The sequence below is a fragment of the Diabrotica undecimpunctata genome, chromosome 10 (assembly GCF_040954645.1).
Source record: "Diabrotica undecimpunctata isolate CICGRU chromosome 10, icDiaUnde3, whole genome shotgun sequence".
In the NCBI taxonomy this organism is placed as follows: domain Eukaryota; kingdom Metazoa; phylum Arthropoda; class Insecta; order Coleoptera; family Chrysomelidae; genus Diabrotica; species Diabrotica undecimpunctata.
Window position 1 is genome coordinate 56,379,096 of NC_092812.1, and position 27,954 is coordinate 56,407,049.

The 27,954-nt window shown below is 31.9% G+C and overlaps 1 protein-coding gene and 1 long non-coding RNA gene across 5 annotated transcripts in view; one reads left to right on the forward strand and one right to left on the reverse strand.

Annotated features, from left to right (window-relative positions):
• LOC140452158 (uncharacterized) overlaps positions 1 to 18,603 on the forward strand; it is a 34,108-nt gene extending 15,505 nt beyond the window's left edge. The window contains exons 2-3 of the long non-coding RNA XR_011952144.1: positions 16,495 to 16,561; positions 18,474 to 18,603. This is a non-coding gene — a long non-coding RNA (uncharacterized lncRNA). The remainder of the gene's footprint in view (positions 1 to 16,494; positions 16,562 to 18,473) is intronic.
• Positions 1 to 27,954, reverse strand: part of siz (Brefeldin-resistant Arf-GEF family protein schizo) — a 184,643-nt gene that overhangs the window by 100,674 nt on the left and 56,015 nt on the right. For 2 of the 4 annotated variants that reach the window (XM_072546248.1, XM_072546247.1), the window contains exons 2-3: positions 20,289 to 20,367; positions 15,835 to 16,112 (exon numbers count right to left, since the gene is read on the reverse strand). The exons of 1 other annotated variant lie outside the window; for it this stretch is intronic. In XM_072546248.1, coding sequence (XP_072402349.1) covers positions 15,835 to 16,103 — 269 coding nt within the window. In that variant the 5' untranslated portion in view covers positions 16,104 to 16,112; positions 20,289 to 20,367. Of the gene's footprint in view, positions 1 to 15,834; positions 16,113 to 20,288; positions 20,368 to 27,954 lie in introns of those variants that run through there. One more of the 4 variants, XM_072546250.1, reaches the window with a different exon arrangement.

Below are 27,954 nucleotides of genomic sequence, written 5' to 3' on the forward strand. Positions count from 1 at the left end.
AGATGAATTTTTTAAGAACATCCATCTGAAAATGTTTTAGAAAAGGTATTTGGGTAATATTTGAACCGTTATTTAGTAGACCAAGGAACCAAGTGAATAGGTACACGCACGATAAAAAGGTGTACTTTACATTGCCCAAAACTACACGTCAATTACATGTACCGCTTACCAAAGATATGCATAAGTGTAGGCAGTATAATTGTGAATGTACCTTACATAAAATAAAAGTTTTCTTTTAATAAGAGGTGTTGATAAGATGTTTATCGATATCAAATCGTTAAAGACTTTATAATTTATCAAAATTGGCTACATTATTTATTATCTGTTCAAATTAAACAACAACATATATTTTTCTAAAAACAAACAATAAAAATAAAAATAATTGTCTAGTTTTGTATCTCGTGTATAATAATAATTACCGCAGCTACTTGTTTAATTAGTTTGTTGGGTACTGTTACAAGTTTGTTGTAAATGCAAAGAAGTGAATTCTCACTAGGATATCATGCTGTGAACTAAAATGTAGTTCAAGCGTATAGAAAATGTGCATAATACAGCACTATAAACGTAAAGATTGAAATGCAATCTGCATTTCAAGAGAATACAGATCAGAGTTTTACTAACTTTGTTGCACAAATATGTTATTCTTACAGGTTCATACAGTTAAAAGGGGCTATAAAGTATATTTTAGAGACGAAAACAATCCAGTATAGTACATTTGAAAATTATTGATAGTACAAATTTTATTGCACGTGAGATAAAACCCAATATAACATCATAAAGCAGTGACGGAGATTTTCTAAAATAAAAGCCATTATAATAAGGGAACTTGTGTAGTAAAAATGTCACAAAGGTCTAATTTTAATCCTATGGAAATAAAGTTTCACTTAATCGTGTAAATGAAAACTTTAGTGTTAAATTTACATGATGCTCTTGTACATGAACATTTTACAAGTACTCTTTGGAGTATAGTTTCTAAGTGTTCAGTTATGACCGGAGTTGGAGAAGCAACTATTTATAAACTTTCAAAGCAACGAAACAGTGGAAGTATTACAGAAGTATCTAAAACGTCAACAAAGAGAAAACCCATTCATATAGATGATAATGTGAAATAATCAATTCGAAGAAAAGTTCATTAATTTTATTTACAAAAAATGATTGCTACTTTGGATAAAATTTTAGTGGACATTAATAAAGATGAATCTTTGATAAACGTTAAAATAGATAAATTGTGGAAAACTTTACATGGATTAGTATTCGTTTATGAGAATAACAATAAAAAATTTGCGTTCATAGAAAAACAAGAAATTATTTGTTGGAGGAGGCAATATTTAAGGAAAATTCGAAAATTGAGGAGAGAACGCAAAAATATTTTTTATTTAGATGAAACATGGATAAATGAAGGGCAGTTTGTAAATAAAGTTTGGCAAGATAAACTGGTTACAAATGCTCGTCGGGCATTTATAGAAGGTTTGTCTGTGATTTCCTATGTTTGGTAAGAATTGTTCTCTTTTTCGATTTTTGCGTTGAGGTCACAATTTGGGCAGGAATGGTATGCAGTATCTAATTCTTGCATGCACATTTAAGAGGCTATATTAAAAAAAAGTTCCTTTTAGTCTCATGATACACATTCTGGGGATCACCACATGAAATCCTCTTATAAGGTAATGAATTGGTTGCTCGTGTGAGTCCATTTCAAACTAGGAAGTAGAAATAATTTTCATACTTACAATCTATTTATTTAGTAAGCGAAGACCGGTTCCAACCACTAGGTTTCTGGTCATCATCAGGTCACCGGTAAAGTACAATCTTTAAAATGATTCCGGAACAAGGTCTATTGTTAAGGTGTGTTTCAAATGCTCATCTATGCTAAAGTATCGTCTAAGGGTTTTCAACTTAGACATGGACCTATAAGGGATGTTTCTTGAGAAGCTAGTCTAGAAGCTACTTTGTGTTCTGATTGATTGGAAAATAAATGAGCATTTGAAACAAGCTATCTTAACAATAGACCTTGTACCGGAATCACTCTAAAGATTGTACTTCACCGGTGACCTGATGATAGCCAGTGGTCGAAACTGGTCTTCACTTACTAAATAAATAAATGATGAGTAAGTCTGTCATTTATTTCTACTACCCAGTTCTCTTATAAGGTGTTCAATTTTTTTATTTAGTATAAGGCAGTTTTTTTAGCATCACAACTATAGAATATTATGTGCATTATTTTTTCTACAGTACCAGTCCCGGTCCAACTATTTCTTGCAGGGCTATTATATACAGATTATTCTTATCTAATGAGCAGATTTTGGAAAGCTTCTAGTCTTAATAGAGCCCAAGCTTAAACCTGGAGGTCTGAAATCCTTCTGTCAGGGTTTATTCCCTTAGCCGATTTGATCCACAACATAAATATCAAAAAGGAATTATTATCAAATTATTAGATGAGAGAGCTCAAAACACTGCACTGCATAACATTTCAGGAAGAAAAAAACAAAAATTTTAACATAAAATGTTTACCCGTTGTCATTTATAAACAAGGAATTTCACAAGACCGAAAGAAAGGAAACAACAAAACAACATAAGCATTAATAACCCCCAATAAGAAGGGATTTAAAGATACCATATGCAAAGGGCAATACACTGAAATCTATTATATCGAAATCCAAACTAGCAACACACGAGAGAGATCAAAGAACTGCATCTATTAAATAACCTGTGAACAAAACAATTTTTATGTGGGAGAAACCGCAAGACCACCATGTGTCAGGATAAACAGGCATGAAACATACATACATACAGACTTCGACAAATAACAGATATGTAATTTTTTATGTAAATGATACATCATAGTTCCCATTGTATTTTTGTACTTATTTTCCTAACCTAAAGTTAACTAACTATATATTTGTAGGATAAATGTCAGATTAGTAGAGATGCAGCATTTTATTCTCTATTTAAAAAACCGATGGTGACATTTAATAATGTACTAACGAGACATAAAGCTGTTTAGCATCATCACTAAAATATAAGATAATTAATAAACCTACACGTGAACACAGAAATATACGAAAACCAGTTTAATTTTATGCAAGGGATTATTGTATATTATTATATGACGGGTATAAGACATCCACAACATATATTAAGTATTATTTGTTATAACAAATGTTCATAAAATGCTTATAAATTTGTTTAAAAAAAAGACAAGACTCATAAATCAAACGTTTTAACAATTAATTAATATTTAGTCATTTTCCTGGTTTAATTATATTTGAAAATATTTTTCGCTTACATCATATTTAAGTGTGCATATATATACAGGGCGTCCAAAAGGAAAAAAATGCTTTAATAGAGTGGGAACCAGTATCTAGAGTAGTAAATATATATGCTCCTACCAATAAAAACGACAAAGATGAGAAGAAAGAATTTTATGAACAACTACAAACAATGTATAATAAGATTAACAATCAATATAGAAGAGATATGAAAATAATAATCGGAGACTTTAATGCAAAAATAGGCAATGATAATCCAGGACACGAACAAGTGATGAGAAATGAGGGAATAAGGGAGAAGAACGACAATTGAAATCGAATTTGTCGAACAAAATAAACTTTTAATAGGTGGAAGCATCTTTAAACATAAGAGGATACATACGGAAACATGAAAACATCAAACTGGAGAGTCAGTCGAAGAAACATGGAAGGAAGCATTTTAAAGAAATAAAGAAGAGAAAATAAAAAATGCATATCTAAAGATACTCCAAATCTGATAGAGGAAAGGAAAACAATCAAGAATAACTCCTAAAAAAGGAAGGATCGAAAGCAGAGAAGCCACTTGAAAGGCAAAAAACGCAGAAGTAAAAAAACAAGCCGAAACAGATAAAGAAACTATATAAATGAGATGTTGAATGTATCATAGAAAGAAAACGACCTATGAACACAATATACAATCACACGAAATCTGCAAGGAAAAACATAAATAAATATACGAGAATTTAAGGATCAATAATTATACAAAGATGAAAGGAATACTTCGAGGAAATATATGCTAAGCATGAAATAACACAAATTATACAAGATGAAGAAGAATCGCCAGAACTAGAAATAAATATTGTAGAAATTGCAAGAATCGTCAATATACCCATAAATCTAATAAAAGCGGATACTGAGCAATCAATAGAATCAATTACACTTACCAAAGAAGTGGAAAGAGGGATTGATAACAAAAAATACCTAAAAAGGAGACCTGAGTCGACGCAATAATTGTCGCGCAATAACACTATTAAGCGCCGCATTCAAAGTGTTGACCAAAATCATATTGGAAAGATTGAAGAAAGAACTAGATAAAAAACTGAGAAGTAACCACCACTGACCACATTTGCACCCTTAGAATTATTTTGGAATAAACAAATGATTGGAATAAAAATATGTATGCGAGTTTTATTGACTTTGAAAAGACCTTTGACCGACTAAATAAGGTAAAGATGTGCCATTTATTATTTGGCTTATTTATAAGACTCTAATTTAGTAAAATGTTTTTGCAATGGTAAAAATTACTTTTATTGGTTTTTTTTTTAATATATTGAAAATATAACTGTTCTTTTTGCATGTGGTACCTGCAGAATGGCTTATCATTATTATTTTCTGAGCAATAAGATTGCAAAAAAAGCTCTGTGTGATAAACAAATTAAATCAAATTTAAACTATTTGAAGAATCTTCTAAAATTTTTTTGTGCATTACAAGAACTGCTTAACTCAACTTTTCATGTAATATCAAAGCCCTAGGTTCATTTTTGCAAAAGTTATAGCAAATTTTTGATTTTCGAAATTTTAGCCTTATTTTTCAATTTCCAAAGCAACAAATAATCGGACCAAAACTCAAACACATCTACTAAAAGATGAATACTCTAAATAATATATTTAATTACCCTGTTTTTACCTGTAGGGATTAAAATGAAAAAGCTGCCAATTTTGAAGCTTATTTGTTAATAACTATTATATGCCTCCGGACTGTGATTTTGTATTTATAATGTATTAGGTATATAGTACCCAAAAAAACCCATTTGCAACCTGACTGGGCCAGTGTCCCGATCTTGGTGTTGTTTGCCTTATTTCCCTGGTGTACTGGTAGGAAAGCCAACATACGGAAAAATACAAAGAGTGTTTTCATTAAAACTGCTGATATTTTAAGTATGTCTATGTTTTATAACTATCTACACCTTTTTTAAAATACGTCCATATTTTTGGTTAACTCGGTTCATATTTATGCACATATTTTTCATCTATTCTACTGATTAGACTTCCTGTTCCACATAATTTTTAAAAATAAAATCTCTTACTGTCATATATATTGGCCGTAATGTTTGCAAACTAACAAACTAAATTTAAACCTAACTTTTTATATTTAAAAGAGAATAAACGAGTAAACAAAATGCAAACAACGTTTTGCTGGCGAGATGCCAATTCTGAGCAACCGTGTGGATCGTAGATAATCTTCCACAAACTTTACAAATTAACGATCTATTATTAGCTAGTTATTGCAGCACCGAGATTTCCTCGTGTTTACCTTCCTATTAACAAGCATCTGCCCCGACCTAAACCGGCATTTAGTTAGGTATATAAAGTTATTAATTCATTAGCCTATTAGGACGATATTAAATATTAATATACTGCCCTGTGTTAGTTCAATATCGTCAATTATATTCGATGACAAACAATTATTTTTTCAGTAATTTTGATTCCTTTACAGTATATGCTCTAAGGTAGCGGGTAGATACACTTAACGATCCCGGTAAAGTTAGGTCTACTTCAGGGTCGCAACCCGTGGTTCACCCTCACTCCCTTTAACCGACAGGATACCATGTCCCCACCTATCATCCATGTAAAATGACCTCAAATTTCCTAACACACCCTAGCATCCTTCTACCAACCCGCACAGGCCAGCGTGATAGAGAAAAAGCCAATAATCCCCATAAAATGGGAAACGAAGAAATTGCAAAGCCCTCAGTCTCCGGCAGTCCCTTGAAACCAGGCTATGACAGCAGTCTCGTAGGTAGAGGAACTGAGGGTGCTAAGAATACCCGGTGTCGACCAACGACAACGGCAAAGAATATGGTTTATGGCAACATAGAACACCAGAACATTGATGAAGGATGAAAAACTTGTAGAAATTGAAAACGAGTTGAAGCATATATAATGGCATATACTTGGATTATCCGAAGGACAGCGAAAAGGTGAAGAACAAATGGCACTTATAAGGGATTTAAACAAAATTAAGCCATAAACTTCTGCTAGAAAATCTGCCTAGTGGAAGTTATAGAACAACTCAAAACAAACGTTTTAAGCTTTGGTAAATGTTTTTATGTTAATTTTTGACCAAGATATGGAACTTTTAATAATGCGCTCTGAGGCGCACGGTCAGCTCGCAGCGAATGCGGGCGAGCTTAAACCACACGCACACGCGTAAATAAATTTTCAATATCTCGTCAAAAAATGAACATAGAAACATTTAATAAAAGTTTAAAATGTTCGTTTTAAATTATTCTATAAATTCCATTAACCAAACTGCCAACGTTTACGGCTCAAGAGTTTTAACCAAAATTGAAAGTTAATCGCACGTATGAACGCTGAGTTATACTTTGCGCAATCGGGCATTCTTTCCCCTGCGGAAAAAACCCCATCTAATACCTATTTTGCAATTGTTTTTCACAAAATTTGTTGTAACTTCGGTTTTAACAAATCAGATCAAAGTTTACCCAACGACATTTTGTTCGTTTTTTTAAAAGGAACAATTCTCATTTTGGTAAAATTAAATATCTCTAATAGTTTAGGAGATATAATCATTTAAACAATTAAATTGTTAATAACAAATTATCTGACGGGTTTTCAACCTGGTACCCTTGAAAAATCGACTCTACGTACCAAAAAACGTAAAAAACGTCAAGGTACCGAGGGGACACACTAATATATATTCAACCCCCTGGCTTCTAGAGTATTGTTTCACATACTTTTACCAATGCCCATTTTGTAACATTGTTTACAGCTGTTGTAGATAAAGTAAGCGTATGTCATTTTACACATGTTATTTCTGGCAAATTCAAATTTTTTTTGCTTTTCACTTCAGCTTATCCAAATTTCATAGTTTTAGTAATTAATTATTTAACAAATAACATACATTTAATAATTTTCTCTACTCGGTAGTTTTTCTAACAATCTTAAAATGACACCTTATGCACCTGCGGCCGACGGCAGCACATGGACCACCTGCTCCAGTGCATTCAATGCCCGTTTCCGTGCACGATGGACGACCCGTGGAAGGCCAACACCAAGGCAATAAACTGCGCCCGCTTCTAGGCCGAACACCTGAAATGATCACGCTTGGGCATGGATGGAGTAAAAAAGTAAGTCTAACATCTGGAGTGGTAGTTTCTTTCCGGATTTTTAAATGAATCCCTCGTGTTTTTATAATAGTCGAAATACCCGTTGAAAGATTCCTAGTGCTCTGTATTCACATTTTTGTAAATGAAATAATAATTCTTTGTTGGTAAATAAATTTTTAATAAATACCCAGTGGCTTACAGGTTCAGAAAGGCAATGTAAACATATCAAGTACTTCTCTTGATCCTAAGGTCAAATAATCACGATTTTTTTGCCAGTATAAAAGTCAAAATTATAACAGTATCCGCTAGTTCCAAAAAAATCCAAAAATTTATAGCCGAATCGAATAGGCTTTCTACAATATTCCACAATAATTTCATTTACTTTATTCTTATATTTATTATTTAAAACCATATTCGTTAAAATATTAGTTACTGTGGAATAATTTCTCCTAAATATGATGAAACAAAACTTTTTATGCAAATCGCAAGAAACAAATGTAAAATTAGGATAAGAAATATAACGACTTATGCACATATTTACATTCAACTGAATGCTAAAATACTGCATATTTTGATAACGCTAAGTACCAGTTACCGTATTTATAGATCATTATCATTATAAGTGGGTCGACAATCCGTTGTGGATCTTGGCGTGTTTACAAAGGAGTTGTCAGTCCTGTCGATTCCTGGCAACTTCCCTTCATCTTCTGCTTCTGACCCTTAGAATCTGTAAATCTTCTTCCACATCATCAATCCATCTCTTTCGTGATCGTCCTCTACTTCTTATGCCCTCTGGTTTTGAAAATGTTAATCTCTTCGTGTATTCATGATGTGACATCCTAGCAATGTGTCCTGCCGATCTAAGTCTCTACACTTTAACGGATTTCACAATATCTGGATCGGTGTACAAATGATATAGTTCAAAGTTGTATCTACGACGCCGTAGCCCATTTTCATTTACGGCCCCAAAAATCTTTCTAAGAATATTTCTCTCAAAAATATCAAGAAGTCTTTCATCATTTTGAGATAAGGCCCACGTTTCAGCCCCATATATAAAAACCGGTCTTGTATATATTAAGCTGTACTACACGTTTTATTTTTTTATTTTTTTTTAACATGTCTTTTTCATCATCCTTTTTTTCTTCCGTTGGAGCATAGATGCTAATAATGATGGTATTAGCGAACTTCCCTTTAAGTCTTATTCGACATATCGTATGATCAATGGCTTTGAAAACAATTACACTATATTTGACTTTGCTGCTTACAATAAATCCGGTACCAAAGTCGTGTCGGGTAGGATGTCACTGTAGTAAATATTGCAGTTATTTTTTTTTCAGGATGCCTGAGCTAGTCCACCTGATTTCCTGTAAAGCAATGATATCTGCTTTGGCTTTATTCAAAGATCAATTACTTTATAGATCAGTAAAATAAAACTTATAATTACGATTTAACAATTTATATTTCTGAGATTTATTCATGAGTAGACTTCGGCAAATATGCATATTGCATATTTTGCATATTGTGCATATTTTATGCAAATATTTCATATTTTGGCATATTTGTATAAAAGTTTGCATAAAGTGCATAAAAGTTCAGATTTTTATACTGTATTTGAAAATTTTTAAACATACCAATTTATTTCAATTCTTCTATAAAATTTTGTAGTCATTTTAATCAAGAAATGATCTAAGTACGTAATCTCTACAGGTACAAAACATTTACAATTTCAAAGAAGATCAATTTAAGTAGCCCTCAACATTCTTAGAAAGTCTCGGTCACTGAGGCATTCAGTTATTGGATAATCGCTAAGGGTTCGCTCATTTGCATTTTATGATCTAATCCCCAAATCTATCTACAATTTATTGTATCTTAACAGCAGGTAAACGGCTAATAGTTTTGTTCCTAATTTAGGGATTTTCCAAAATCTCCCAGTTTATTGAATTAGGTACCTAAACATTTCTAATTTGATGATCAGATTTGTAAATCATTTTTGTTTTGATATTCAAAGCGTAAACACTCGTTGTGAATAACAAAAAGGAAGATTGTGATTTTATAATGCCTAAAACAACCAGTGCGTTAACTTGGATTAAACCTTATAAAGAGCTGTCTATGGATATGGGAAAAATCTACTGTTCAGTCTGTGGCAAAATTGTAAGTATCTAATATTTTCTATTAAATATCTAATATTTCATACATACAGGGTGTTTCCAAATGACACTTACAACGTTTGACTGTAGATACTTCTCGAAAAATTGAACAAAACGATATAGTTAATGAGGGGTCAAACTTATTTACTTTTCGAGATACAGGGTGTTAAAATTAAAAAAAATTAAATTCTTTTAGTTAATAACAACAATAACTTTAAAACCAATAAACGTATTTACTTGAAATTTAGTACTCGTAGGTTGTTTTTAAATGAAAAATAACTTCCTTTAGTGAGAAAAAATTGTCCATGGTACAATACAATGGTGTGTATTTAGAAAAATTTTTCACCTTTACTTTTTTTTATGAAGTCAGCTATTCTAAAACACAATTATTTTTATTGTAATTGAATTAACAAAAAAAAAACTTTTGTTGAATTTTAAAATAAGTTATATGATGTACTAATGGTTAGTAACAAAAACTAATTTGTGGATTAATACTGCATTTAAAACACTTAGCGAGTGTTTTTTTTTCCAAACCAGTTATTTGATTAACCAAAAACACCTTGTATATTTTTATATTTTAAAGGTTGGGTTAAAATAAAGGTTTTTATTTTTATTTATAGATAGCATATGAGAAGAAATTTCAGATAGACCAACATGTGAGAACTGCTTCACACATTGCAAAAAAAGGAAAAATAGGAGGAAAACATCAAACTTCAATGGCTAAATGTTTCCAATCTACTTCAAAAAAATTAGATGAGCAAGAAACTTTTAATGAAGACTTGTGTCGCGCATTAGTGTCTGCAAACATACCGCTTTCAAAATTAGCAAATGTAAATTTTAGTTCGTTTCTAAAAAAATATTTCAAACTTAATGTTCCAAGTGATCGGTCTCTAAGAAGAAATAATGTGAACGGGCTATACTCGTCGGTGTTAATTAATATTAAGGAAGAAATTGCAGATAATTATTTTTACATATCTGTAGACGAAACCACTGATTCCTCAGGAAAGTATATTGCTCATTTATTGATTGGTGTTCTTAAAGAAGATACCTTACCAAAATCTCATCTTATTTCATGCCAGCAACTTGAGAAAACAAATGCTTTAACAATTTCGCGTTTTATATAAGAAACATTAGCAACTTTTTTTCTTCCGACAACTATTCCTTCTAATAAATTACTGCTTATTTTATCGGATGCTGCTCCTTATATGGTGAAAGCAGGACAAAATTTAAAAATATTTTTCCATGTTACTTGTGTAGCGCATGGATTAAACAGAGTTGCAGAGGAAATACGAAAAAAGTTTCCTCTTGTAAATACCATGATATCCAGTGTCAAAAAAGTATTTCTTAAATCTCCTATAAGAATTCAACTTTATAAAGAAATGCTACCTAACATTCCTCATCCACCACAACTTATTTTAACGCGATGGGGAACATGGTTAGAAGCAGCTAATTTTTATGCAGATCATTTTGTTAAAATAAAGAACATAATTGATACGTTAACAGATGAAAGTTCCCAATCTCTTTTGGATTCTAAACAAACTTTTCAGAGTAACTTGCTTCCACAAGAACTTTCATTTATAAAATCAAATTTTAGTTTTGTTCAAAAAACAATTACTCAGTTAGAATCACCAAAACTGTTATTGTTCGAAAGTACAGCATTAATAAAAGAATTTGCGTCATGTTGTCGGAACGTTAGAGGTAATATTGGAAAAGATATTTTAAAAAAATTTGAAGCTACTATGGAAAAAAATAAAGGTTACCATATTCTTTCTGAAGTAGTCAGTATTCTAGCTGGAAATATTTCGGAAACAATTAATTTAAAACCAAATATTTTGGTTAGTTTGAAAAATGCTCCCGTTACATCAGTTGATGTTGAACGAAGTTTTTCCATATATAAATATATGTACTCAGACAAAAGCCACAAGTTTTTGTTAGAAAATTTTGAACACCACTTGGTCATTTATTGTTACCATAATTCTAAATAAGTTTATTCATACTTAAAAATGATGTAGTTACTTAAAATAAATGTAAATCTTAATGAATAGTAGGAAATATTTAGTTATGTATACTTTTTTTTTTAAATAAAATTGTTACTATTTTACGATTTTTTTATTTATTTGTATGCATATTTTGTAAAATATTTGCATATTTTCGGGTAAACACGTGCATATTTATGCGCATATTTTCTACATTTTTATTTGCATATTTGCCGAAGTCTATTCATGAGTATTGTTTATAATAAACACAAATTACCAAGAATAATCCAGTAAACTATAAAAAAGGGCTGATATAAACTTTTATTAATAAATGTGTAAATCTAAACGAAGTCAGCAAAATTGTCCGATGTTTATAATTTTTTTATTGCAAGGATATTGAAAATATAACACAACAACAATTATAATTCAGTTTACTACAGCCTAAAATAGGTAGGAAATTTTTTCTTTAAATTTAAACAAATTTTAAGGGTTGAAAAAAATAAAATTTTCAGTAATCTATAACTAGGGCGCTGGCCTATAATGGGTAGGTAAACGCAAAGTAGGTGTCTCAATCTAGAAAACTGAATTTATTGATTTTACACTATGAGACACTCCAAATATTGTTGGCTTAAAGGCACAATTTACTTTTGATCAATTTTGTTTTTGTGTTTTCATGTCATTATTTATATTGCTAATAATTGAATGTTAACATGCCGAAGATTGTTTTCATAAAATTGACTATAATTAAATTCAAACACGAACAACTTTCAACTTTTCCACTTGACCAGCTATTTTCCCAACAAACTGACGAATAAAGTTTAATAAAAGTAAGTAATTGTACTCTGAAAACTTGTTGAAGTATTTTTGTAGCATTATTTTATAAAATGAGCATTTAATTTACTTTATAGTCTATTTATTACTAATTGAGCCAGCAAATAAAATATGGGGTTCACCTGAAGGTATGTAATTACATTCTTTCTCTACTGCTCAGTTTTATCACATTCCTGAACTAGCAAATAAAATATGGGGTTGATCTGAAGTATTTGTTTGCAAAGTAGTCATAGTATATAATTATATCGTTTTTCTACTGTTTGATTAAAACAAAAGAAGAATCTTATGTTAACTAGATCACTAATTTTTCCGATATATGAACTTTAAGACAATGTTGTATCGAGGTTCATTATCCTAATGGCCTCTTAAAAATGATATTAAAGTAATAAAAATAATCCCCCCGTATAAATCTTCTATTGCTGAAAATTTGTAAGTTATCATCATCATAAATCATATAGCTCCATAATGGAGGAAAGGGCACATAAGTGTTTTATTAGCAAAAGCAAATAATGAGTCTCGTCCAATTTTATTGATTAATGTTCTCCACTCTACTACTGTAATTAATTTAGCAGATGATTACGCATTAATATTTTTGTATAGCTGTATTATAATTTTGTAAATAAATATTTGATAAATATTCCAAATGCTTTTATATTTGTTCAATTTTGAATGTTCATGTGCATAACTTTTTTATAAAAATTGGTAATGATTTTATAACTCTAATTTTCTATGTAAATCGGGATATCTAATATAAAATTCGTACGGTCCTTGAGCATAGCACGACCCTTTCAAAAGTTCAAAACTAGAGCCAAGGCATTATATCATACACGCGGTTTTTAAAAGTAAATAGAATATTTTTGAGTAACAGTTTATACTGAAAAGAATATTGCGTTCCGATAGTATTTTGAAATTGATCCTTTCAGATCCGTTCAGAATAGAGCTTGTTCAATCATTGGAATTTAAAGTAAATTGTTTTTCTATGAAACGACTAAGACATTATTATTTGCGAAAGACATGAAATTTTAGAATTACAGTTCAACTATTGTTTCTAATTGAGCGATAAAAATATTCACTACTCTCAACATAAAGCAAAAACCAATTTATATACGAGTCAAACGTACAAATACTTTAAACCACATAATGTAGCGTAAAACACGTACCTTGATATTTCAAACCAATTTTTACAACCAGAAAAAGTAATAAACAAGTTAACTGGAAAACAGAGCAGTACTTTCATGGACAAACTTACAGGCGAGAGGTTCACTCCTATAAGCAGAGGCATTAAATCGACTACATTTTTTTGTATATATATAATACCTCACCAATTCTTTTTTATTCGGCCTTGTATATATAAGTTGAAACGTATTTTTTTTTTTAATTTTTCCAAGTGACCCGGAAATTGTTATTAACAAATAACTCATAACAAAAAAACAATTTTCCGAATCGCTTCGAGTAAATTTTTTAAGGCGTATCTCATCGAAATAAAACACTTTTTCTATCTTAGTCATTTTTAAGGTTATTTGCAATTTTTTTGAAAGAATGCCTTGCATTAGTGATTTTTTTCAAAAAACCTACTAAATGAATTACAATTCTATAAAAGGTTTTATAATATTTAAACCTTTAGGTACAAGTAAGAATATTTTGACAAGGATAAATGTATTCTATCTTGCTCAAAACATGGAATCAAATATTTCAAATATGTATTTCGAGCATCCTATCGATGTATATGAGAATAAACGTGTGATAAAACTATGTTTTTAGCAAGATATACACCACTTATCCTTGTCAAAATACTCTTAATTATACGTGAAGGTTTTAAGATTATAAAGCTTTTTGTAGAATTGTATTTCATTTAGTAGTTTTTTAGAAAAAAAAATCCCAAAAATTACTAATTAAAGGCATTTTTTCAACAAAAAATTGCAAATAACTCAAAAAAAAGCATTATTCGAAAAATTACCAAGAGAGAAAAAGTATTGGATACTATTTATTTGTGGGACTTCTATGAACTCTAAGGGGTAAAATATGCATTTTTTGATTCAGGTTCTTGCTAGGCCTAACATAGTTATAAAATAGTACCATAAAATGGTTAAAGTACATTGGATAAGCTTTAATTTAAAGCTTTTATAAGTTTAATTTTGATCAATTATTATTACATAATTAGCGCTCGAAGTTGAAGAACAATACTTATATTTTTTTGTAAAAATGCTTGTATAATAATTTTTAATGTATTAGATTGAAGCCCTCTTAATCCTAAAAAAAAGATGAAACCGGATAGGTTTATTTGTGGCTAAGATATGATAATTTTTTTATCCCAAGACGAATTTTTTTACCTATCCTATTACTTTTTAGAAAAAAAAAATCGCAGACACCTAATCTAAAGCGCATTCTCTTCTTAAAGACATATTTGATCACTATAATGTAAAACAAAATCTAAAATATTTTCACCCCTTACTTATTACATTAAGAATATGGTTTTCTAATTTTTTTATAAACACTTAGAGCTGGAACGCCCCCTAAACATCGTAGCAGTTTTCAATTTACAGATTATGATTGCTGGCTTTAACCTACAATTAAAAAAATGCCTGCCACTTTATTTATAAAAATTAACAAACAAAATCGGCGGCATTCGATACCCAATGACCTATATTTTTAAAAAACGTTGACCTGCTGCAGAATAACTGCTCATTCATGGTGGTGGGCGAATTCCCTCCGGACGAGGCGGCTCGCAAGAAGATCGAATTCGGAAATTCAAATCGGTGGAGCACGGAAAAATTTGCAATATCTCGGTAGAAAATGGACCGATTTCGATATTTTTTTAATCTAGCTAAAACCAATAATATCTACTTTATTTTCTAATATCATGTGACTTTTTGCACCCACTCGATTAAAACTATTTTACAATAAATTTCTTCATATACCAACAACATAAACAATAACAACTTTGCAAGTATGAAGCTAGACTGGTTGTCTAAACAGACAAAGGTTTTTCTAGTTTTCGTTTTAATAATAATGTGTACTACTAAAAATTTGTTCTATTACTGTTAATATATTTTTCTAAAATAACACATTAAATTCACGATTTAGTTTGCGAAATCGCAATATGAAAGCAATGGTTAAACAATGATATTTTTGTTAAGTGCTAAATTCTAAAAATATTATCAACCCAGTTAAATTTTTAATATTTTTAAATAAAATACAGATGTTGTCATTTTGATCTCTTAATGAGAGTTAATAATAAAATTAAGCCAATTAAATAATAATTTACAAAAGTCTAAAACAATGGTTAATAAATTTGTGTCACAAAGTAACTAGAAAAAAAAAATAAAATAAATCAGTTCATGAAAATCCACGTGAAAAAAAATAATTTTTTGTCTATAATACGTTTTTTATAAAAGCATGACAAGCTTTAAACTAAATTTAATTATAAACTTAAATTATATATATAATTATATTATAAACATAAAGTACTTTAATAGGAAAATCACTTTCTGTGCAAAATAGTTCTAACCTGATAACTGTGACATGTTTCCGTAAGGCAGGTAAGCTGTGACAAGTATCCGTAACGGTGACGAGTCTGCTGACATGTTGCCTTCGTGTGGTGCAAACTACCCGTATTCGTTCCTGCTGCAATCCAGTCCTTCGAATCCTGACGACGGTCTTTTCACAGGCATCACTTACTGAACTAACGCTGGGTCCTCTGAGAGGGCTAAGACTGGAGTATCTGCCAGGCTCGTAACGGTAGCTCATTGACGTGGGTGTTGTGCTTGAGCCTCGCATCGCTGAAGCCTACGTGAGAATCTGAGATAGAACTAGGAGCACTACTGATTAAGTCTACTTAACGACAATGAAAGCTAATAGTATCAGAAATTAATATATTCTTCGGTTTTATATTTTATATAGATTTTTATATTTTAAAATAAATGATATAAAACTAAGACCTACACAGACAGAAAGTCTATGATGCACATAGAAACATGATAACTCCTATAAGTTAGAGAAGCAGAACGCAGAAGATTGGAAGAAAAAGTATACTTTAAAATTGCAAAAAAAAATTTAATAGTTACCTAGTTATTTATGAATCACTTTCTTTACCTCTACTTACAAATTTAATGATATACGTTTTGGAGGTTTATTACTGACTCAGCTAACAGCTTTCAATGTCTTTCAGGAACGTGAGCGATCTGATCCACAAACAATATGCCGACACAACCATAATTCAATGAAAAATGTTTAAGGTGAGTCACATAATATGTAGTAAAAAGAACACAATAATTAGTATGTATTACACGATTGAGTACATAGATGATTCAAATTATTTAAGTCAACAAAGAGCTCTTGGTCTTTTAAAAGCATTTCCTAGATTGAAGTAAATTCAGCAGTTTCAAGAAACTGGCGTTGTGTGACTATGCTTTTAAATTACAATAGTATTCGAATATACTTATATTTACTGTATACACAGAATTTAGTTTTATTCTATTCTTATACACAAATATATTTCACGACGTATACAGTTCAGAACAAAACGGAGTAGGTATTATTTTGACCAACGAATGAAAGGAACATCTTGGATGGGTAACCAGAAGAAGTGATAGAATAACGAGTGTCCAACTGAATACAGGCAACCAACGTCAACATTACGTGCCTACGCCCCACAGGTAGGGTGTGAAAAACAGGAAAAGGAAGAATTTTGGAGAGCCCTTGATTTCGAGATGCTCGAGATTCCTGTAGACGAAAAGTGTTTTATTGGAGGTGATTTGAATGGACATCTTGGTAAAAAAAGAGCGGGAATAGAAAGAGTTTATGGAGGTTTGGGGATGGGAATAAGAAATGAAAAAGGAAATAGTGTGATTGACTTTGCAGTGACATGAGATTTGGCTGTCATTAACACGATTTTGATGAAGACTGAAGACTAGTACGTTACCTATAATGGGGGAAGGGAAAGTCAGATAGCTTTTGTGCTGTCTAGAAGAAGTCAGTTAAAGAGGTTGCGAACTGTAAAGTGATAAAGGGTGAGTGTGTAGCTAGTCAACACCGACCGGTGATAGTGTATACGGAGATAAAGGTGAGGCGGAAAGAAAAGCAAGTAGGACACCAGAAAGTAAATTGGTGGAAGTTAAAGGATAAGGGTTCGGCAATAGTCTTTAGGAGTAGAGTTCTGGAAGAGCTTGAGGAACAAGATAAGGTAAATGACTGATGGAAAGCCAACAGTAAAGTTGTGGTGCGAGTGGGAGAGAAGGCGCTAGGGAAAACATCTGGTAAAGGTCCTCCTTGAGATAAAAAACTTGGCGGTGGAACGATGAGGTGCAACAGAAGGTTAGAGAGAAAATAGAGGTTAGAAAGAGGTATGACATTTCTAAAAGAGAGGAAGATAAGAATATATACAAGGTGGCAAAGAGGGAAGGAAAGCGCGCTGTAGCTACTGCTAAGTAAAGATCGTCTGCACAGCTCTGGTACCCTCAAAAAATCGATTATATGCACCAAAAAACATAAAAACGTCAAGGTACCGAGGGGACATAAAAGTGCATACTCAACTCCCCTTGGCTCCTAGACTAGTTGGTTTAAATCGTAATATTTTAAGGTATAGAATCTACCGTTTCTTGTACAATTACTTAAGGACCACCCTGTATATAAAAAATAACCCCGTAAAATAATTGGTATTGCACATCATCACTTAGAATGTGCTAATTTGTGGACATTTCATTGAAAACTTTTAAAACAATCACATAACACTCATGCATGAATGTTATTCTTTAAGTAAAAAACCATGCCAATCTAAGTGTTTGCTGAATGTCAATAAAAGAGGAGAAAAACCGGATTTTTAATATAAAGACCAGAGAATGTTACAATTAAATCTTTGAATAAAAATTAGCATTTTAAGTATACATACAAAAGAAGCTCCAAGGAATAGTCATCAATGGTAGTGCAAAAGTATAAATACAAAAATGAAATAGGTATTATACTTAATTATAATATATGAAGGTCATAAAAGTATACAAAATCGACATTTTCTAGGTTGAATTTTTTATTAATTTGACCAATTATTGAAAAAATAATGAAATTTTAGATTTTTCGTAAACAGTTGACCTCATAAATTTGAATCATCTGGGGCTAAAATTTATTGGTTCTTATCTATTATTTCTGTTTCAGTTCGCCTACGTTCGACAGCTTTATTAATGGATATTACCACGTTTCGAATGAGTGGTATTGAATATTGATATAAAATCAGTATTTTTAAATATAAGTTTGGTATAAAAAGGTTAAACTAACACGCCATCCTGAAATAATAAAGAAATATGTTATTTCAAACAATGTTATTATCTCCCTTGACCATGAAATTATTTCCAGGTAGAAGCAGCTGTTATTATACTTATGTTATATGCAATTTGAATAAAACCTACAATAAAAACTACTTGAACATCAACTATTGTGTTAACGTCTACTTTAAGTAATAGGCAGTCAATTATAAAATCATCTCATGAGCAAAACAGAAAAGAACAATGATGTACTGAAGTGTGGAAGACTGATAGCAAAGATTTTCCAAGAGAATGAAGTGTTTCTTAATAAATTTTACAAAAAAATAACTCTTGTTATATAACAAATCCAATCAAAAAAACGTTTATGAATGTTTAATCGACTATGAGAATTACAACAAAATAGGAAGGAATTATATACTCTCTAAAAATTAAGAAAAGGATATTTTTCTTATATTGCTTAATATCTTTTCTTAGGCTGTAATCCAAAAAAATTGATAGAAAATCTAATAAAAAGAAGGTATTCCAAACAATATACCCTAAAGACTATGAAAAATATTATATAAATGTCACTGTGGCATTAAGTAAAACGTAATACCAAAAATTAACTGGTGGTGGTAAAGGTGAGTAAGAACCTAAGAAAAGAAAAATCAAGAAGCATCGCTTCGACAGAATTGATTATAATAATAATACCATGAAAAATATATACCATGGGGTAAAAAACAAAACATTCAGATCTACTATCAAAGTGGTACATACAGGCAAGTCAAGGAAAAAAGCTGAAAAAATCTTGTACAGGTTTTTGAAGATTCTAAATGGTATACCATGAGGGATAGCTCATGACAAATCCTTAAAAATCTACAGCTGATTTTGCTTTGTTTTGTTTTATCAATCATAAAAATTGAAAAAAAAATGTCAATAGCTTTGTTTTTTGAATAATAACATGTAATATAACTACTTACTTTAAATTATGCCAATTAATGAGTTATTGAAGTATGTTAAATCTCAGCTAGATCGATTATATAGTTTGTAAGTTATTCCATTTGTTTATCCCGTTTATTTGTAATTACTAATAAACACAACTACTGATTTTTTATCAATTTACATAAGAAAAATCGAAAAGTCTAGTGATAGGTTTATTTATAGAGATAGATTATTTAAATTATAAAGTATTGCTCACAATCTTCGGAAAAAAGCCCACATTATGACGACCATTTTATCATGTAATTAAAATAATGGAAAAAATGATAATTTTTATACTTAATCTACAATAAATAATTTTTTTTCGATGAAATTTATGTTGCATGGTTGTTGTTTGATAAGGGCATTAAATATGTTCGGATTTTCTGAAACGAATGCATTATCTATAAATGAAAAAAAAATTCGTACTAATTCTTTTTAATTGAAAGTTCATGGCATACCCTGGATATGTTTTGGTTATTTATTGAAGATTTATTCTGCGTAATTTTTTACTTAATTTTCTCTTTAAACTTTAATGTTGAAATCTTTTTGTTTACTAAAAAATCCTACTAAAAGCATAGGTGCTACATTACCACTATTTTTTTATTTGTATTCATTCCACACCTTTTAACAGTACAAATGTATTATTGTTTGTCTAAATAATATCTCTATCTATTTATAAAAATATCGCTAGACTTTTCTAGAGTATATATGTACATATATTTGTTTATATATCTGAAAATATACTTACTTTTGTCTTTGGTGCTATTTTCTAGACCAAAATGTGTTCCAAAGGTTTACACATATTCCGCATGTACCAGCCATCATATCTATATTAAATAGTAACATACATATATTCAATTCTATAAATGTTGAACGTAATGGTCTCCACTAACTATATTCTATCAACAAACATTCACGTGGCTTCCGGCAATTGTACAATTAAATATATTCCAAAGTTAAGTACACTAGCATACATAAACTTTATATTTTCATTTATATCATTTGGCGGACAAAATGAATAATAAATACTGTTTTTCCGGTAGGAAATCGCTGGTTTTATCCTGCTTCCTTAAAGGTGGTTGGTAATGTTAGTAGAGGTATTAATTCAAAAAGAGTATAAAACTGTAGACTTATCAATCCGTTTTGCATTTTATAGCTTTCATCGTGGCTTTTTAATACACACGTACAGTGTAATGGAGGTTATTATAATCTTTTCGCAACCGAAACGGAATAAATCAAAATTTTACGGAAATTTACAGCAGGGGCGGCTCAATAAAATATGTATTTTAATAGAAGCTTCCGCTAAAAACATTGTGAATTTAAGACTTTTACCTGTGCTCTCAGACGGATATATCTGGCCTATTATGGAATAGAGCCTATTATGGATTAAAAAAAATTTTAACTACAAGCCTAGTTACAAAAAGAACTAAACTAGTATACAACTCTTATTAAGCCCATCCTCACCTACGCGTCGGAAACATGGACGATGACAAAGAGCGATGAAGAACGTTTAAGATGCTTTGAACGTAAAATGCTCCGGCATATCCTATGGAGGAGTACAGGAGGGCGGATTATGGCGTAGACGCTATAATTTCGAACTTTACCGCCTGTATGACAAACCTGATATTATTAGGTCCATCAAAATAAACCGGCTGCGGTGGTTAGGTCACATAGAAAGAATGAATGATATGGAGCCGCCAAAACATATTTATAACCAAAGAATAGATGGAGTGAGAAGGAGAGGCAGACCCAGAGCACGATTTAAGGATCAGGTGGAGGAAGACTTGAGAATGTTGGAAGTACGAAACTGTAAAGCTAAGGCGAAGAATAGGAGAGAATGGAGACTTATCCTTGAGCAGGCCAAGACCCACCATGGGTTGTGGAGCCAATGATGATGATGACCTGTGCTCACCGGTATTGGCGAAGTATTACAACACCCGACCCTTATTAACAATAGCCGATTCTTACTTTAATCATTTTAAAAAAACTCTAAAGGGCGTACCTTTGGAAACATTCTGACGTGTTCGTATGAATTACCATTTTTTTTTTTCAATTAACAATTTTAAACCCTGAAAATCTGAAAACAAATACTGGTGTACAAATGCAAGTACTGGTGAACGTTATGACGACCTCGTTAAAGGCTTTCGCCTCTTTCAAGGTATGCTGTCCCCTTTTTTTTTGTTGCGGGGGATCTGGATAGGGGGATTAAGAGCACTTACGTAGTTTGGGGTTGGAAAATGTGATAGAAGCTGGGTTTTTGTAGATAGTTTGCTCGCAGTTTTTTCTCAGGTGGGTGGTCTCTTGTTGGTGGGATTTGATTGGCTTGTATGCTTATTAGAAGGTTAGTTACTTTTTACCATTTAATGTCTATTCCATGCAGTTACTATTTAAACAGTTTTGGGGATTGTTAGGAACGGTTCTTTGATTAGCGTTTTTGGCTAATGAAAGGTATTGCCCGCGATATTTCACTGGGATGGTTTCTAAAATGTTCCAATACTCATCAGAAAGTTCGTTCGTTCGTATGTTTTCCCAAATGTTCCATTCCCCCTGCTAGGCCATTCCCCCTGCTAGAAGCCTAGCAGGGGGAATGGAACTTTTGTTTCGGGAATTCTGGTGAGTACTTGTCCTGGTCGGTGGCAAGGTGTTTTGAGAACCTCTTTTTCTGTGTTGTTCGAGCCATTTATTGTGGAGAGAATGTATCTGTTACTTAGGTTAAGTATCCTATCATGTATTGAGTCTACGTTTGCTATTTGATGGATTAACGCTGAAGGATAGTCATGTTATTTACCCATGATTCTCCTCATGATTTTCCTTTCGGTGGCCATGACTTGATTTAGTTTTATTTAGTAGTGTGTAGAATTTCGCTCTGGACTCGATGATTGGTCTTAATGAAAGTTTTATATGTGTGTAGGAGAGTAACTTGACAAGTGTTCCCGAATTTACAACTTATGTTGTTAGGAGTTTGGCTCTGTATCTTGCCCTGTCTAAGATCAGCGTTCCAATTGTCTTTGTAAATCGATACCCAGGTAGGACACTGACGGTCTGAAATCGAGTTTTTCTCCATTAGGTTTCGTTGTTCCAACTCTAGGTGGAAGTATTTGGGGTTTCTAAATAAGGTAAGTTGAGTTTTTAATGGATTTAAAGTTACTTTCCATTTCTTGCAACAATCGACTATTTGGTCGAGTTGGTTTGTGCTCTATCGAACACAGAGCGTCCTCTACCGTCGACCCTATAACAGGATACTCTCAGACGACTTGTGGGGGATTGGGAGGTCGTTATTATAGACTGTATAGAGTATTGGCGCAATTATTGAGCCCTGAGGTACTCCTGCAAGAGGAGTGAATGCGGTGGATAGTTGGGTTTCGACTTTGTAGTCAGAGCGGTTAAGTAAGATTGGATTATTCTCAGGAATGGAATGTGCACGGCGGCTTGGTGGAGCTTTTCAATCAGTCCTGCATGCCAGACCTGATGAAACGCCTTTTGCACATCTAAAAATATGCCAATAGCTTGCCTGTTAACGTCTGAGAAATGAAGGTTGCTGCTTCTATTAATGTATTTTGTGTGAAGTAACCAGTTCTGAATCCAAATTAGAAGCTTGGAATGATGTTGAATGTTTCTAGGTGTTCTACGTTCCTTTAGGAGCCTCTCGTAGATCTTGCCTAGAGTGTTTAGTCGTGAAATAGTTCTGTAGGATTCAGCATTAGTTGATGGTTTCCCTGGTTTAGGGATCATGATTGTGCTGGATACTTTCCAATGGGTAAGGAGGTATTCCAGCTAGAGGCAGGCATTGTAGTTTCGGCTAGCAGCAGGAATATGGCTTCTGGAAGTTTTTTGAGGCATCTCCTGTGTATGCCATCTGGGCCAGTGGCTGTGTTTTTGCATAGGCTACACGGCCTCCTGACGGTATCGGAGTCCGTTAAGGCCACTATCTCGTGATATTTGGGCCTTCTATCGCTCGGTTTCTATACGGAATTTTTGTCTGAAGTTTGAGTTTTCAGGGATTATGAAGGTGGTTTAAAGTGTATCTTGAAGATTTCAGCCTTCTTTTTTATTTACAAAAAACCCGCTTCAACCTAATAAGGTTATTAGCGGAACAGTAACAATTAATTATACTTTGCTTAGTAAATTAAAGTTTAAAAAAAAAGTAGGTTATCTATAGTGTTTTTTGAATTTAAAATGTCTTTAAGATTGTTTGGAAAATGATACTTAATTCTGTGACGATTGAACTTTTCGCACTTTTCCACTAGCACATGTTTTACCGTAAGGGGTGAACCGCACTTATCACAAATTGGGCGTTCTTCGTTCTTAAACAAATGTTCATGAGAAAACTGGGTATGCCCAAGTCGTAAACGGGAAATAATTAGTCTGTTTGTAATATCTCATACTACACACTTCTCATAACTGTCAAACCCGTCTATACAGTCGTGTCAAGTAAAAACGCAGACTAATTGGCCTATAACTACAAATTCAAGATTACTGGAAGCTATTGGACGATTTTAGGAATAACCTTCATGCTCCACCATTATTCTACACGTGTATCGAGCTATTCAGCTCTCATCAGGAACACTTGTGGTAGCTTGGACTGAAATGAAAGGTTCTCAACTATTTGGCCGTTACACTAACATAACATGACTGAGTACGCTAGTAGCGAACTCTATATGAAGCAACAAGAAGTTAGGAGACTTCTCTTCGATAGCGAATTAAGTGAACTGCAAATCCAAGCTTAATGGAAGCTATGGCACGATGTTAAGAATAACCTTTTATTCCGACAAATACATCTACAGTTATCTATACCCAGCCTACTTTCATTATGATTTTTACTGTAAAAAAGGTTGAAGAGCTCTTAAAATTACTCTTAAAAGTGGATATCAACTAGACAGGGGGATAACTTACACTCACTACTCTTCAATAAAATAGTAATAGAGAGAATCACAGAAGAAACTGAACTGCAGGACAAGAATATGGACGTAGCAGAAGAGAAATAATTTGTTATGCAGACATCCTTCGCCCGTCGTCTAATATTAATTACGAGGAAAATACATTTCTTCTAGAAAAGAGTAATACCACTAGATTTAATAGAGACAATAGAAAATATATCAAGATAACGTATTAATGGTAAATTTGGAGGGAATCTGTCGAAACCAACTGCGTATGAGACGATACCGTGTGTAGGAAAAATACCTTCCAACAGAAAACAAACTATGATATAAATAACTACAATAAGGCCGATGATGTCAGACTGGGGGAAATAAGGACAGATACGACCGAAACACAAAGGTTGTTAAAGATGTGAGAAACTAGCGAGAGATCAAACAACAAATGTAGGAAGTGCAAATTGAAGCCTGAGACAAAGTTGGCCACAGGCAGATGCCTATCGAAATACGTCAGTAAAATATACTTTTTTTTTTCAAAAATAAATGACATGGTATTGCTATTCTATTGGGATAGTCTACACCTTTCGATCCGCTATAAGTAGCACTATGTATCTTCACAATCCCACTCTCAACAATAAAAAATATTTTTAGAAAAATCAAAACTAGTAAAATATTTACATCAGAATATAAATTTTTTATGATTACTACCTACACATTTTATTAATTAAAATCTATGATTCATAAAACACACACACCTGTTGAATAATAATCAAAGTTCAGAATGTTATTTGCAGTTCTGCTTTGTAATGAAAATAAGGAAAAAGTTGCACCCAATAAAAAAATGAAGATGCACTGAAAGTATTTGATGACCCAGGTTGTTATGACTGGAAACGGCACGAGGACCTTGTTGTTCCTAATAATAACTGCATGATCTAACACAAAAATAGTAAGAATTCATGGGTTTGTATAATTATCTTTTAACAGTTTAAATATTGCAGTGCTGGATTGTGAGAGAAATTTATAAAATGCATACTGCATAAATGACGTAAATTACGAGTCGACAATTAACTATTTACTATAAATTGTACATAGTTAAATGTAGTTATTGAATTATTTATTCTCCTCGTTCTATATATCAAATATGTATGCAAATATTTATGGAAAAATAATGAAATGCAAAGAGAAGTACTTGCAATAATCGAACAATGAAAATCAAGGTAAGCGAAAAATTACAGTTTGATATAAAACCCAATAAATCTTTAATTTTGTTAAAAATGATGTAATTTTCAAATGAATGAAAATCGGCAATTCTAGAATTAGTACATATATATATATATATGTATATATATATATATATATATATATATATATATATATATATATATATATATATAAATTGCTACATCTGATTTCTGGAACTAAGAATTGTGAAACACCAATCCGTTTTTGTTTTAAGAAGAAAAACGATTAGTTCTGCAAAACATATTTATTTTCATTTCCAGGAGTTTGACCTGAATGCGTAGTGGTAAACAACGTTTGAACGTTTTCCAAAGAAAACAATTTAGGGAAACAGAAAAAGGATGAGACGTTTTATCGAATGTCTTCTTAGGAATAAAAGACAAACTGCAAAACAAATTATGTTTCGCTTGTATTTAAGATCAGGACAACCGTATTTCGATATTCTTTTTTTTTTGGGAAATAAAGATTTCAATTTTAATGTTTTCCAAGGTAATTTTTTAAACGACACATTCTCTGAAAAACATTCATTACTGATGTTGCTTTAATTCAGTACTAATGCGGTTTGATCACCTCAAAACTGTTGATAATAGGTGAAAGATAATCTACAATGAGTTATAAATTGTAAAGATTCGATATTCTCAGAAAGTCAATGATTGATGTCGGATTTAAGTGACCCAATAATTGGTACTTTTTTTAATGAATCATCGAATGCTGTTCGTTTGGTCGACTTCTTCGACGAGGAATTCTTTCTCTGAATGTGTGATAGCTTAAGTATAGTGCTTCTATCCACATTTTAATTTCATTTTTATGTTTAACAATGATCAAAAATAAGGTTTATAAGGTCAGGGATTAACAGTATATGACAAGCACGTTAAGAAATTAGTACTACACCAGGGAAGTAACGATTTTCCCAAGACACTCTTTGATACAGGTATCTAACAACTGCTTATCATAAATTTCGTGATAACAATATGTACTAAACAAAACATGCAAAATAATTAACATAATTTTTTACTTAGAAACAATGTAAATAAATTATATGGAAAAGTGGCACAATTTTGCTGAAAAAGCATAGAAAATCCTTTAAAATGAGAGTTTGTACAGTTATTTTGTTAATTTGTTCCATAGCTATTGCAAAAATTGCTTCAAAGGTCGATTTTTTTTAAACTATTAATAACTTTTTTAAAAATGCACAAAAAACTTAATTTTCGCGTGAGAATAAGGTCAATATCACAAATATTCAGCTATAAAAATTTTAAGAAGTTTCACTTAAGAGTTATTGCAAAATTGAAATTGTTTATCGCAGAAAGCTTTTATCTACAACGTTATTATGCGTAAACTATTGGGTCTACATGAATTCGGAAAGCTCCAAATAAATTGAAGATAAAGTGTTATCAAATGAAATCATTTAAGAATTAAAAAGTTTATTAACATTTTAAATAACTAATTTTTTTACTCAAAATGTTTGTCATTTTTACACAAATTCTCTTCTGTTCAAACGATTGTTGCAAACGAACAAGAGCTTATGTTAGTTAGTTACCTTAAACAATAAACTGCCTCGCATTACGGCCTTACAAAAAAAGACACACTTGAACTAGTATGCTTCCAGTATGCGAAAGCTTTGTCAGAGCAGGCAAATAGCAAAACCAAAGATCCAAAAGAATGGGTTACCGCGGAATCTGCTGGAGAGTTCTGGTTAGGTGGTTTTAGGAAACGCAACCCTACCCTAAGCTAAAGTAAACCCGAGCCTACGAGCTTTGCAAGGGCAACAAGCTTTAACAAAGACGATGTGAACAAATGTTTCGATCAATTACAGCTAGTCATGGAAAGACATCAGTTCCAAGCAAACGAAAAATTTTGATGAAACAGGTAATTCAACATTCCATGTGCCCCCTAAAATTCTATGTACAAAAGGAACAAAACAGGTTGGTTCTGTCACTTCAGGGGAAAGAGGAATTAATATAACGATGATAGCATGTGTCAATATTATTGAGAACAGCGTTCCACCAATGCTGATTTATCCTCGTGTTAATTTTAAACATCATATGCTCATTGGGAAACCAAGTGGTGCAATTGGTGGTGCAAATCCAAGTTGGTGGTCCAATGAAGTGTTATTTGTTGATTTTTTAAAGCACTTCATCAGACATGTGTAACCTACTCGAGACAAACCTGTCTTGCTTATTTTTGACAACCATGAATCTGATATCTCGATTGAAGCTTTAGATTTAGCTAAGAAAAACGTGGTTGATGTTAACCTTCTCACCTCATACCTCCCACAAGCTTCAGCCAGTAGAACGAACT